Here is a 14,637-nt window from a genome sequence, read left to right as displayed (position 1 = left end):
TTACGTGCTTAACTATCGACATGAACACACACACATATGCAGGAAAATGTGAGGTGCAGGCACATATGCTTGGCAAGTTGTACCAACATCCAGAGCAAGCTTTTCAGATGTGATCAAAACTTACAACATGCAGACATGAATACTCACAAAAGCTGTTGATCCACACAAACACGTGTCCACGCCAACGCAGAAACACCCAGGTTCATCTATGAAAGTGTCTGAAGGGGATGCGTCTGATATGTATCTTATCATGAAGCTCAATAACCTTTTATACTGTACAAAAGGGATGATCCACTATTATGCTAACGACCACAATGCCCAAAAAGCTCTGCGTTCAGCTCAATACAAGCGCAAAATAACCTACCGTTAACATCAACTTCTTTTAGCAAAAGCTTATTTGTATCTGTGATTTTACGCTGAGTTTATTATCCAGTACCTCAAAGTATTACCAAATTTGTTGCCTCAATAGCTGCAGTAGTAGGTCCATTTTGTGCCCCTGCGTCCATTGTGTTTGTTAATTTGCTTTGTTAGAATATGATGCTTAATGCTTTCATGCATCATAGAAACCTCTTATATATCACGTTCAATATTATATACTTTTTATCTTTTATAAACTAAGACATGCATCTGCTTTTACTTCTAAATATGTCTTTAAATTATTTTATCTACACATATTTTAAATCTTAAAACACTATATTCGTAAATCATACTCCCTGAAGGTTTGTGCTAACATCTGTTCTTACAAACTGGATCTCTATCGCTTTGTGCCTCTAGGTTAAGATAGCATCTGCCACTGTGTCCCTGACACTTCCTACAAAGTGTCATTAGCTTCATCTCATCTTGCTATATGTCTTTTGTTCTACTCCAGTGAACCTCAATAGCCCCAGTACAGTTTGCATGTTAATTTAAGGGGGATTATCGCAGAAAACTGTTGCATTTATAATATTTTACTGTGTGAATGAGCAAGTCCATACCATTTATGCAATCAATTATTTTTTCAACATGACACAAATATAGTCTTTAACCCTGGAAACAAAGTTTGTCACACGTCTCCAGCCGTGACTCGAAAGTGATCCCGAGAGGGGAGCTGACTTTGTAATCCCTGCCATCTGCTGTTTAGATCAGATCCTACTGTATGGTGACCTTTATATAGGCCACTCTCCATCCAACCCAAAGACACACACACAAACTAAGAGGGAAAAGATTGGCACTGTCTAATTCCATCTTAATCTCTCTCCGCAGACCCACTCAGTAGAGTTTCTCCACATTTCCATCTAGGGTCATATTGAGGGAAAAAAGGAGGGCTAAGGCGGCATGCAAGAGCACCTAAGCATGAGACTGCTGCCCACCACAAGTTCTTATACTAATTTTTCCAAGTCTATTTTTTTTGGAGCAGGGGAAGTTAGACAAGGAGTAAAGAAATGAAAGATGGGAGCCCATAAAGAGAGGGGAGGAGAACAAATAAGAAGCAAGAGAAATTGCAAGAGCTAGTTTGGAGAAGTGTAGAGCATACGGTTGCACCCCCAACCCCTCTTCATTAAGTCAGTCAATGTGACAGGAAGACTTATGTAAAACCCCAGAGATGGAGGGAGGAGATGGAAAAAGAGTAACAAGGAGGAGGATGAAAGAGGGAGCATGGAGAGCAGCTGTGAAGGGGGGAAAGAAGTGATTCAGTGGCAAAGAATTAGGAGCTGGTAGAAAGATAGGAGAAATATTAGAAAGAGAGAACATAAGACAATTAAACAGGCGATATATGAAGAGAGGGATCGTGCTAGAAAGATGAAGAGTAGGGGGAAAGATAAAAAAGCAATTGAAAGATCTACCGTGCCTTTTAGTATGGCTCTGCTGGCTTTACACTTTTCATTTGTTTTGTGAGGGAGAGATTAGCAAAAGGATTAAGTGAGCGATTCTCCCGCTCCTCATTCTTTCTGTTTCCCTCTCTTTTTTCCATCACTTTTTCTCTCTCTCGGATAGGCACACGCACATTTGGTCACTCGCTCAAGCATCACACACACATGTACAGTTCAATGGCATGGATTTAGAAATTGTGTGCATGCAACTTTATAATGAATATGTTAGGGCTGCAATTTAGCATTATTTCCATTCTTAGATGATCATCAGTTGATGTATTTTTCTGATTAACCGATGACTCGTTTTGATGCAAAATATTAGAAAAAAGTTACAATTTTGCAAAACACCGCCGGACATCCTCATTTCGCTTGTTGTGCTCAACCAACTGCCCAAAATATTTGAATTATGAAAGTCTGTAAATGTTATCACTCATCAGAATTGTTGTCAGTAATTGTTAGTTCATCACCCATTCATTGAATCGAATAATCCTTCAGGCGCTTATACATATCTAACTCACACAGGCATGCTGACTTATGTGCAGAGTTTGTGTATGTGTACTTAAGTTGGCTTATGCAATTGCGAGTAAGCAGACACAGAAATGAAAGCACGAACACACACACATACACTGCTCGATTCACTGAGGTGTATTTGGCCATAAGCCAGTGAGGTGTAGAGGTGATTGGGCAGCTTGGGGCTCTCCAACCATGTTTGCAGTACATCTGGCTCTTCTTCCCTCACTCTCGCTGACTTTATCTCACCCTATCTCTCTCCTCTCTCTCCTGTCCAACTCCTGCTCTTATTCCTCTCTCTCTCTCTCCCTCTCCACTTCTGCCGTTCATGCAGTCTCCTCCTTACCCATTCTGCTCTCCATCTGTCTCTCTCGCTAGTTCCCTTTATCTCCCTCACTCTTCTGTTCAGTACTCCCCACTCTTTTTAACACACACACTTTCTCTCTTTTTCTCTCCTTCTCTCAAAAGCTTAGCCTTTCTCTCTCTCTCCCTCCCTCCTTTTAAACAGCAAAAAGCAATTTCTCTCCCTTTGTCAGGGTGGTTGGCGGCAAGCCCTTAAGTAGGGATTTTCTGGTTTGGCTGGAATGCCATTAGGCGAGCTGGCGGTGACGTGCCGTGGCTGACATGCCGAATCTTTTTGATGTCGTGATGTCACAATCCAGCAGAGGCTGTGGTTATGATATTGTTGGCGTCCCCGGAATGAGGGGCTTTAGTGGTCATGTCAGAAGTAAGTCTTCATAAATCCTTTATGGCACAGAAATATTAAGCTTCTTTGGTGTTTCAGGGACAGAGGGAAAAACATGGAGGATATGCACACAGACACAAAGCCAACCACATGAACAACTACTTTACACTGAGACCGATATCGGTGCATGAAGACTACAAGTAGGGTCTCAATGATCAGTCAAATAGACCTACACATGCAGTATGTAAAATAAAAAACAAGTAGTATAATAAATGAATACCTGTTGAATAAGTGCATTTAGAAAATCAAAATAACCCAGTGGAGGAATAGTGAATGTATGTGTAAATGCTGGTCAGAATATTATGAGTGGAAACGTGAATCACATTAGGACCATTGACACAAACGGCAACATTTTGGGTTTGAACTTCACTTAACTTTTGTTTACTTCTTTGCACACAGCACCCCCAAAGTTCACACGAACCCCAGAAGATCAAACAGGAGTCCAGGGTGGAGTGTCTTCCTTTGTGTGCCAGGCGGCAGGGGAACCACAGCCCAAGATTGTCTGGAACAAGAAAGGCAAAAAAGTCAGCAACCAGAGATTTGAGGTATGATCCTGAGAAACAAATGATGGAAGTTCAGTTAGGGAGTTTGCATGATAAAAGCCTACTGAATGCTTCTCATGCTGAAATCCTTTCAACTGAAATAGGACTGGGTTTGTATGGAAATACTGAACCACAACTCAGGTTCACTGCAGACTGACTCATCTCATGTTTGTTTAATTGTATTTGTTTGCCTTTTTCTCCAGTTACCTTTAACTGGTAAAAGAAAGTCTTAACTCAAAGTAATAATATTGGCAAGGGTGTGGATTATTAAATACTGTATCAAAACAAACACATTTGGAATAATTATTGCATTAATCAAAGAATCATGAAAGGAATAGTTTGACATTTGGGAAAACAATTACTATTTTTGCTGAGAGTAAAATGAGGAAATTAATGACTGAATGAAAAAGGTTTTGCCATGTAAGGCAAGAGTGGATTACAGGAAGAAAACACAACCCAACTAACTTCAAAAACGTTTTTGTTGTAATTGAACAAACAATATTTAATGTGTGTGTTTGAGAGTATTTGTGCTAAACGTTTTTATTTTTTTAACCTTTAGACAGAACCTAAACTGTAGCTTTATTTTTAAGAGACAAATTGAGGATTGGAGTCAATATTCTCAGTTAACTCCCTGCAAGAAGGCAATAGGATTGATTCTCAGAATGTCAAACTAGTATTGCACTGATTGAGGGATCACTGAGAGGTAATTAATTGCTGTCTCTTCGGGTTCTGGAAAGTGATTTCTCCAGCACAATTGCCAAACACTCATTAGTTGCAGCTTTCCATTTGGGAGTATTTGCTGCTTTCTTTTCTTATGTGATAACCAACGTTGGATGTAGACTTGTCATTGGGTTCTGTGCCATTTCTGCCCAAATAAATAAGCTACTAATCAAAAAACTAATCCTCTGATAAATCAATAATGAAAATAATATTTAGTTGAATGTTTAAAATAAACGGCTAACTCATAGCCTGGTTCAGGGCCCTGGTGTTGTGCACGCTGACTCACGTGAATTTCCAAAAGTGGTCAAAGACGTCATTAAGGGTAACAGTTACCCATCAGAGTGCCCATGGAGAGAAAGGTGTATCGGTGGCACTGTACTTTTTGCAACAAATTTCTGGAGGGAGTGGGGTTGAACACCTAAAGTTGTACTGTTTAAGATTTGATCAGGTTAACTGCTTTTCTCCGATTGTACTGCAAAGGTTATACAAGTGTGTGAAATCTGATCTGCTCCAACACTTTCATATGTCAGATGATGCCGTGGGCTACAGTATATGAGATTCTCATATGATCAGCCTTATTAGTTTCCCTGAAGGCTCTAACCTTTGAATTATTTCCCCCTCCTCACAAGTCAATCTCAGATGGAGTTGTTGCATCTCCCCCCCAACTCAGTGTCACTCTTTGCCCACAGGGTTTTTTTTTTTTTCAATTTAATAAGTCGAGTTTCCTCCCAGGTTTGAGTTCATCTTGGTGTCCCCCTGTTTGTGATTAAATCACTCCAGGAGATACTGTTTCTGTCCTGCTGGCCTGCAGTTGTTGAGGGATTTATTTTTATTGGATTTCAGTCATCAGAAACCTTCTCAGAATTCAGAATCTGATACATGCATGTATTAAACTTATGCAAGGGCATTCAAAATGTTCAACCCCTTATTTCAGAAAATGTCATATTGTTACTTATTACATAAACATAAAATATAATGAATTTTTAACTATCTCATTTCCATTTAAAAAAAATCATTTTGCTAGGCTTTGTCCCTCTCAGATCCCCTTTGTAAGAGAAAAACTAGGAAATTGTCTTTTTGGAATATGAATATGAAAATTACCATTATCATTAAGGTGCGAACAGCAATGAAAATGCAATTAAAACCAAACAGCCACAGAAGCCAGGGTCTGATGCTTTAACAACCTGTCAATACTGTATCTGTACCAAAATGCAATATTTTAAAGCTTGATAAAAAATGTAAAGTAGGTCAACCTAATGATTTCTTTGCCACTTTGGACGCAGCAAATACATCTCTTAAAGACAATATTAACATATCACATATCAGTATACAAGAGTTAGGGCGAACAGTTTACCATTTAAACACCCGGCATTGGCATTCCTTAGAAGTTTTGTTTCTGTACACCTGATGAATGCTGGTCGAATATTCAGTCTTTTTTTTGGTCTCTAACATCTGATAAATATTTGGTTCCGTAGCTATTGAATGCTATATTGTGTTCACCAGCTATTAGCTTACATTGTATTTTGCCTTGCCCTAGAAAGGGAGTGTAAGGTGAGTTTTTAAACCTTTTCACTCTAAATAAAAACGCCAGCAGCCAAAAGTTAACCAAAACTGCTGGTAAAACAAAAAAATAATCTTAAAGATGCAATAAAAAGGAGTAACTGCATAATAAGGGGATGCTTTTCCGTATGTTGATAACTAAACACTTATACAGTATGTTTTGATCCATTGTTAGATATGTTATGTTGACTTGAGCTCCTTCAATGTATTTTCTCACTAACAGGTAATAGAGTTTGACGACGGGTCCGGCTCGGTCCTAAGGATCCAGCCGCTAAGGACCCCCAGAGATGAGGCTATTTACGAATGTCACGCCTCCAACTCTGCAGGAGAAATCACTGCCTCGACCCGACTGAGTGTACTACGAGGTCAGTGTGAAAATACTACATGCAAGCTGTGATTCCTATCAGATGTCAAACGCAAGACTGCGAAGAAAACATCAAAGCATAATTCTTGGATGTAAATCATCAACAAAATCATAAAAAATAGTATTTTTACAACAAATGAACATCCCTTTGATGTTATAAATAGATTGCATAAATATTAACTAAAGAAATAAAGAAGGTGGTGTATATTAAGTTATACACATTTTGAAGTATGTTCTTTCTTTTAGTTAAATGGAGAAGAAGTCAAGTCTCTTTGTTTTTTTTTTCTCAGATGAAGATATATATAAATGCAAGTGCAAGCCTGGATCCACTGCAGTAGATGTTAGTGTTAGCATGAGTCCATTAATGCAGATAGTGATGTTAGTGTTAGTGGAGTCCATTAGGAGAACATTATGTACCGGTAGTTTGAAGCTCAAGAATGTCTTAGTGAGTGAAGCTGCTCAAGTGTAGATAATCACATCGCCTGCCTTTACAGTACATGCTCGTGGGGAAAGGACGTGCAGCCTATTGTTCTACCATCTCGTCTCCCTCTTTCTCGCTCTTCCCCTCTTGTCTCTCTGAGGGGTAATAACATAGTCTACAGTTCTTCCTCTCCACTCTCTTCTCTTTCCGTCTCATCTGTCTGTGTTTTAGTCTCTAAAGTTCATTCCCTGTTACGCTTTATTTCACTCTCCACTTTCTCTCCGACTTTTTATACACTTTGTTCCTTTTTTCTCCCTTTCTCTCTCACGTTCTCTGGCCGTCTCTCTCTTTCTTTCTCCCTCCATATGCTCTTAGGTCCACTACACAGCAACCTCTAAATTATTCACATCAGTCCACTCTTTGCATCTTCTTTGCCGTTCCGCTCCATCCATCCAGAATCGTTCTTGTCTCACGTGGTTGTCTTCGTACTTGTACTGTGTGTATTGGTGCGCATCTGTATGTGCTCTTGCTTGTGTGTCCCCACATCTATTTTTGATTTTTCCTTCCTCCCTTGATGGAAACTATCTGCTCGTGTCTAATCTTTATCGAAAACGTAACCACTCATGCACGCACACATAGGCAAAAACACACACACACAAACACACATAAACCTATCCTCAATCTGAGACAGTCAGTCTGTATGTAGTGGTTATCCTCTTTCTGCTCCTCTGAGGAGTCATTGTGTTGTGGATGAATAAGAGGCCACCTGGGAGCTGCTAATAGCCCCTGATACACTGTCAGTGCAAATGCCAGTTGCAGAGTACACACACATGTGAGAATACACACACCAGTAAAGACATAGCTCCACTGGCTCTGTAAAGACATAGCTCCACTGGCTGACTGTCTGTCTGTCAGACAGGAGGGATCCGGTGTTAAGGTCAGCCGGCTTAATTACTGAGGATAAGAACCGGGCTAATTGAAATCTTGGCTTCCAGTAAACGGCCGTGATTGACAATGTCTGAAATAATAATGAACTTGAGAGCAATTATATGCTTTAGGATCCAGTGTTCAGTCCGATACTGTATAATTCATGGTTCGGTAAAAGTGGAGCGTGTGTCTGTTTGAATTAATGAATGAGTCTCGGAAAAAGTAATACAGTCCAAAAATTGCAAAGTGAAGCCGTTAAGTTCTTATAAATCAACATAAAATCTGAATGGCAAGAAACTTGAGTGCTCAGGTTATCAGAGAAGTGAGAGTGCGTAGACACCTTTATTTAAAGATAAAAGAATGTGAGTACAGCAGAAAAATGGTAATATAATTGAAATTTGAACAACAAAATGGGTAAACAGTAGCTCATGTTCACAACAGATAAAACTTCTGTCTGCTGAATTCACTCACAATGTAGCTGCGACAAAATATTGTGCAGCCTACAAAACAACCTTATGAGAGTCATAAAAATAACCAGTTTACAACACCAGCCGCAACACCAAATCGTTCCAAGGGACTACTTCCTACACCGCCATTTCCTGCACCCTTGCTTCGACCACACCCATTTAAAAAAACTGTTTGTGACTATATCTTAACCCTTTGCGACTCTGACCACAGACAGAAATATTAGCATCTGGAAAAGTACTCTAAACTAATTCTGCAGTATTAACTGCTACAGTAATAATCTGTAGGGGCACATTTTGCCATAATGACACTCTCAAACACACACACACACAGTCTCATAAGTTCAAAACTAAACCATCCACACGCTGTAACAAGCTGTGGCTCCACAAACTTCACCGGACTTATATCAACACAAAAAAATGTGCTATGTAATAATCACAAAGTAATGGAGCAGTCCGTAAGTGTTAATGTTATTGTATCCATTACTTATCCTGTTTGTCCCCTGGGTCAGAAATGAATGACAGAAACAGGTTTGTTTGCAGGTGCAGATATTACAAATGAGCTTCTAATATAGTTCTCATGATTGTAAGAGCAGACCTGACCTGCGGTTTTCCAGATTTCCAGATGACAAATCCAGTGAGCTATGTGTGTGGATTACTTTTTGGGCCTTGTATAAAGAGGAAAGTGTTCACGCGGTAGTTCCCATGATTGGGAAACCGGGCATTGCTATGAGCTGTGAAATTATCTGGATCTCTCACAGTGGAAACACTGAAGTGGGAGCACATCCAAAGGAAACAGTGGGATGTGTGGAAGGCTCCGTCAACAAGGGAGTGTAGGGTTTCGCATCTGCTCTGACCTCAGGGGGTACTTTACTGTTCTGCAGGGCGCACACACACACACACTGGAGCAGCTTTGTCCCAATCACGTGTTGGTGTTGCTTACACCTGTCCCCATGATGGATGGTGGGGAGCTGGTAACAGTATGTGCATGCGTCAACATGTGTGTGCATCAGCCCTTTCAATCAGCCCTCAAACGCTTTCCCTTATATGTACTTCACAACTTGTCAGCTTTAAATTAAAGAACCTTGTGGGTTTTTTTGTACGTATATGAAAGAATGTTCTATGCTTTTGGTTGCAGGTTCTTGCACACACCTCTACCTGCTTATGCATATCTGCAACTCTTGCTTTTTTTGCGCCCGTGAGTGGTTGTAGAAGAGGGGCAGAGAGAGATGCATGATCTCAGGGAGTAGCATTCTAACTGTGCATCGTCAACGTTCGGTGCAGTGTCCCACCCCAGGTAGATGAAATAGAATGCGTTATTCCTGCCTACGAGGGGCTGGCTTTGAAGTAAGCGTTTGCATAATGAAAGCGGAGAGAGTCAGGATTGTTATGCTGTATGGGTCCCTTGTGTTCTCTCTCCCTTTCTGTCTGTTTTTCTCTTCCCCACTGTCTTGTTCTCTCTCTGTTTTCCTCTCCGTCACCCTTTTTTTGTCTCACTGTATTTCATTGTTACTCTCTTTTTTTTGTTGCAATTTTGCCCTCTTTCACCACCCGCCCACACAGACACAGTAGTACACACAAACACCTTCTGATCTTGTTCTCTTGGTTTATTATGTCCATGTTTCCGTTTGTCGGGCGTTCTGATTGATTGAAACCAAAGCTGTTAAAAGGCCACACACGCACTCGCAAAGCCAGTGTCTCACGACCCGTCGGCTATGGTTCGATGGGCAAGTACCAGAATTAGCATCTCTTTGGCAAGGTTCAGCGCTAGGATTTCCCGTTAATGAGGCTCTGTGTGGTTGAGAGGGATAAAGTCACAAGGGATTCTTGGTATAAAAAAATATGGGAGAAAATAGACTGCCTTCCAGATCAAATGCAAACACATGCAGGAACGTACGCTCCTAGCTCATCTGTCTTTTTCACCATGTCTATCTTTATCCACTTTATTATGGATGACTCATGAATCTGACATTTTACCTCGCAGTTAAAAACTGTTCCTGTGAACAAAGTAAAGAATTTGTTTTTTCAAATGTATTTGCTCTGAACACGTTCGATCCCAAGGGTGAATACTGTACATTTTCCACCTAAACGGAGTATAGATGTCTTTGATCCCCCACCTCCTCGAAACATTGTCCCCTCCTCTTCCTTAAGTTTTCTTTTAAGTTCAGATTTGTGTTCTCACAGTGAAAGGACTCATCATGTTTGATCTAATTGCCTCCGATGTCTATGAATTCACATTTGATTTGCCAATCCCAAAAGGGTGAAAGTCCCAGTGGATGCATAATTATTTGATTCTCCTATTTGATTCATGCAAAGTGCTTCCGGAGAGGGTTATGTGCAGTAGACTGAACAGGACAAAAAGTTTAGCTCAAACTGAGTCCCAGCAGAATAGACAGTATTTGATTCTCAATTGATTCATATTTGAAGAGCCATTGCCTAAAGCTTTTTGAAGATATTTGTCAGGGGGGAATGAAATGTTACTTATTATATTTGACCTTACTATATATTCCTCTAAAGTCTTGCCTCCGGGCTACTGGCCAGATGGAAAAATGTTTGGCTCTAAATTGAATCTAATTTTGACCAGCCAGTTTCCTTTTTCACTCTGGACCATTGCCTCAACCTGCTCGTTGTCAATTCAGGGCTGAAGGCAGCTGTGTATTAAAAATCATGTTTTGTCTTGTTTCGAACCATCTATCTGCTTTAGGGCCATGTCACAAAATGACTCAAATTAAAATTGATTGATACTTTGGGAAGTTAGGAGAGAAACTGATACTGCTCTAATATGAATGTTAAATATGAAGCTACAGCCAGCAGCAGTACTACATCTAGCCTGGCCACGACTGAAAGTAAAAAAATCCACCCAATATACAATCATGCAGATTTGAATAAATGCACTGTATCTGTGTCTTGTAAAAAAAAAAACTACTGTAACAATATACAATTCTATATATTATATCATGCAAAGAAAAAAAAACCGTCCTGTTTAAAATCCATTCAAAATAACACAATTGAAACATGACGGATATAGATAGCAATGAAGGTGTAGTATTTGTTTCCAACATTGTTTAACTTGTGTATTTGATCTTTGTAGAAGACCAGCTGCCCTCGGGGTTCCCCACCATTGACATGGGTCCCCAGCTGAAAGTGGTCGAGCGTTCTCGAACCGCCACTATGCTCTGTGCTGCTAGCGGTAACCCTGACCCAGAAATTACCTGGTTCAAGGATTTCCTGCCAGTCAACACGTCCAATAACAACGGACGAATCAAGCAGCTCCGCTCAGGTAACCAATTTTTGTATTACTCCATTATTTACCCTTGCCCTAAATCCCATGCTTTTATTTCTATTTATGGTTTGTTCCCTTTCACTTTGTTTTTATACCCCTCTTTCAATATCCCCTCCTTGTTTCTTTTTCCCCCGACCCGTTTTTTTTTGTTCTGTTCCTACAAAATGTCTGTTATTCTTGCCCTCGTTCACCCCTTTTCTTATTGCTGTTCCCACTCCTCCTGCCGTGGTTACTGGCTGTGTTTCTCTGCTGCTTTGGTATGGGTTGACTGTGTGTGGTTGCCAACTTTTCTAAACTCTTCAAAGCCTTAAACAGTAAACTCCCAACTTCTCTCCGCTTTTCTCAAACCTCTGAGGTCTTCCTGTGCAAATCACCACCACGAAGGGTTTAATTTTTCACTTAGTACAAACATTATGAAATATTTGCAACATCACGCATCAGTGCGCACCATGTCTCTAGTCATAACAAATGTTCTCTACTGACTTAATTTGCAAGGTAAAACCCAGATGTTGGTGGCTTGCACTGAAGGAATGTCCTCTTTCAGATGGCTCACTGCTGTGACTAAACCAACAAATAACCTTTTGTTTTTCCTCATATTATGGAAATACATGTGTCTTTTGTGAGTGTGAAATTGACTCACAGACATTGCATTTTATTTGAGTAAAAACATTGATAGAATTTGTAAAACTCATAGAATAAGAACTGGGAGAAAATATACAGAGAATTAATTATTTTCCAGTCGAGGCACTCAATCTCAATCAGCGTTTCTATAGCCACAGTAGTGTGTAAAATCCCAACTTGTCTAAGCAAAGCCCCCTCCCTCCTCAGTCCTCCTTCTGCTTCCAGGGACCCTCTGGACCCAAAAACCTTTCTTGTGATTGGACACCCAACTCTCTGGCTTCATTATGGATAACAACCTTTTTGCTTCTGTCCCAAATTGTGTTTTTTTAGTTCTCTGGCTCAACCCTTAACTCCCTGCTCAAATTCCCTTTTTGACCTTTATTTAATATAAAAATATATTAAAGTAAAAGCAGTTACAGAATTGTTAGACCTTAGAATGTCAAATATTTGTCATGTAAGCCTTGCTTCTTCTATGTGATGATTACAAAATACTTTTACAAAACAAACTATGTATAGATAAACAATATTTGGCTTCTTTTGGGAGTTTCACTGCTTTTCAAGGTGTTTCTACTAAGTCAACTCCTCTGTGTATCCAATGGTCCGATTGTAATGCCATGTCTATGCTGTTTCTTTTCTCTTTATATCTTTTTAACTACAGAGTCCTTTGGTAAGTGCTTCTGTTCCGAGGCCCACACCCTCACTGTCCACTTTTCTATATACTGTTCACTAATGCTGCTTCTGTTGCTGCTGCTGCTCACCTTTACAACACTGAAGTGTTATTAAAATGCATGGCATGTATTTAACTAACAGCCACACACAAAGATAATATGAACACAGATGCACACACAGAAATAAACACATGGCAGTCACCCATACATCACTTTGGATACAGACACATACTATATGCCATGAATAGGATGCAGAATCAAATACATGTGCATTAACATATATCTACACATATATAATGCTAAACATACATATATATATATATATATACTCACACATATCTCTGTCACCCTAGAGGTAGCTGGCCTCACCCTCACCTGTGCACCTGCAGCCTTTCCACACCCAAATAATTACAATAACTTTTTCCTCACACTCACCTATTTACTTTTCCACTTATTCAATTATTCTCTCCCTCACTCACTCACTCACTCTGTCATTCACTCACCCACTTACTCTCTCCACTCTGCTGTATAGAGTTACAAGTCAACAAGCCATCAGCTGTGGATGGCTATTAGGTAGGCCTCTGGTGGAGCCACTGTAAGAAATCAATGGTGACCAGGTTACAGACTTCTAGACGTTGCCTGTACAGTGTAGTTTGTGTATATACTAAACCTGGTTACTTATGCTTAGAGGTAGTGAATGGACACATGCAGTTTAAAACTCCCCTTAATAGAGTGAGACAAATAATGTAGTGAAAGAAAATCCACTCTTAAATACTCTCCACTATCATATAAATCACTTTTTGACGTTAATGATGGTGATTTTGCTACAAAGTGCTGTGTTTTGCATTTCTTTGTTTACACTGACACGTCATTCCCTTGATTATCCATTTATCAAGTGTGTGCGTTCACACCTCAACAGCTTAAACAAAGATGTATTTATTTATTGTTTTATTGTATTTAATTATTTATTTATGTATTCTTTATTAATTGATTAACCACATAATCACCTGTCTGGCATATTAATCCAATATTAAATCAATTATTAGTTGCACCAGACCCCTCTTACAGTAAATGTATGTTGGTGTTTGGTATGAGATGTTAGGTCTAGAAACACAATATTACTCTTTGATTCTGAAGGGTTGAGACATCAACTTGACATGTACTGTTGATGTTTTAGATTGTTGAAAATGTCCTTGCTATCAGACTCTGTTTTAAGAAATACGATTAAAAAATTAATCTGAGTATAACGTAGGAATTCAGCCATGTTTTTACAGAGTATTGGAGGGTGGATTTTTGCCTTTAGAAACATATATTGAATATATTTACTAAAGCTATTACGAGAAGGATAGGCCTGCTTTTGATCTACGTGGAGGTTACGTCTCAGGGCAGTTAAGTGTACTTAGAGTCCCAGTCCACCTCTTATAGACCTCAGATGAGTGCAGCGCAGACACTACCTTGCAGTCACTTCTGCCCCTGCTGCAAGTCAATGAAGTCAAATCAATAACCCATCTCCTTATAGCTCTGTCACTGTCTGTCACTCTGTCTATCTAGTCTCTGTCTTTCTCTTCTCAGGCTTACTCTGTCTTTATTTATTCTGTCTTTTACTGCTATGCCTCTCTCTTCGTCTCACTCTGTTAAGGATCTATATTTTGAGTCTTCCTCTCTAATTTAATTCTTCTCCTTTCCAAGTTACTTCCCCCAAGTCCCACCCTTCCTTGTCCCCTGCTCCTCCTGTGGTACTAACATTTTCTTCTTCTTCTCCTTCTCTAATCTCGTGCATTCATTGCCCACTCAGGTGGCACGCCCATACGAGGTAAGACTGCTGGGAGGACCAACATGACACAGTGGCCTGATTCCTTTTCCACCCCTGGTTCCTACTTGACTTGCAGATCTGAAAAAAGCAGCTCTGGGTGGATTAATGAATAGATGTTCAGTCCAAAAGACTTCCATATTGGTAACGCT

The 14,637-nt window shown here is 39.9% G+C and overlaps 1 protein-coding gene across 1 annotated transcript in view; it reads left to right on the top strand.

The window, feature by feature from the left end:
* ptprdb (protein tyrosine phosphatase receptor type Db) overlaps positions 1-14,637 on the top strand; it is a 125,187-nt gene that overhangs the window by 73,505 nt on the left and 37,045 nt on the right. The window contains exons 7-9 of the mRNA XM_063883861.1: positions 3,505-3,650; positions 6,151-6,292; positions 11,195-11,383. Coding sequence (XP_063739931.1) covers positions 3,505-3,650; positions 6,151-6,292; positions 11,195-11,383 — 477 coding nt within the window. The remainder of the gene's footprint in view (positions 1-3,504; positions 3,651-6,150; positions 6,293-11,194; positions 11,384-14,637) is intronic.

Source organism: Eleginops maclovinus, chromosome 5 (genome assembly GCF_036324505.1).
Source record: "Eleginops maclovinus isolate JMC-PN-2008 ecotype Puerto Natales chromosome 5, JC_Emac_rtc_rv5, whole genome shotgun sequence".
Classification (NCBI taxonomy): domain Eukaryota; kingdom Metazoa; phylum Chordata; class Actinopteri; order Perciformes; family Eleginopidae; genus Eleginops; species Eleginops maclovinus.
Note: the sequence above shows the minus strand (reverse complement) of the source record. Positions and strands in the feature narration are given on the sequence as shown.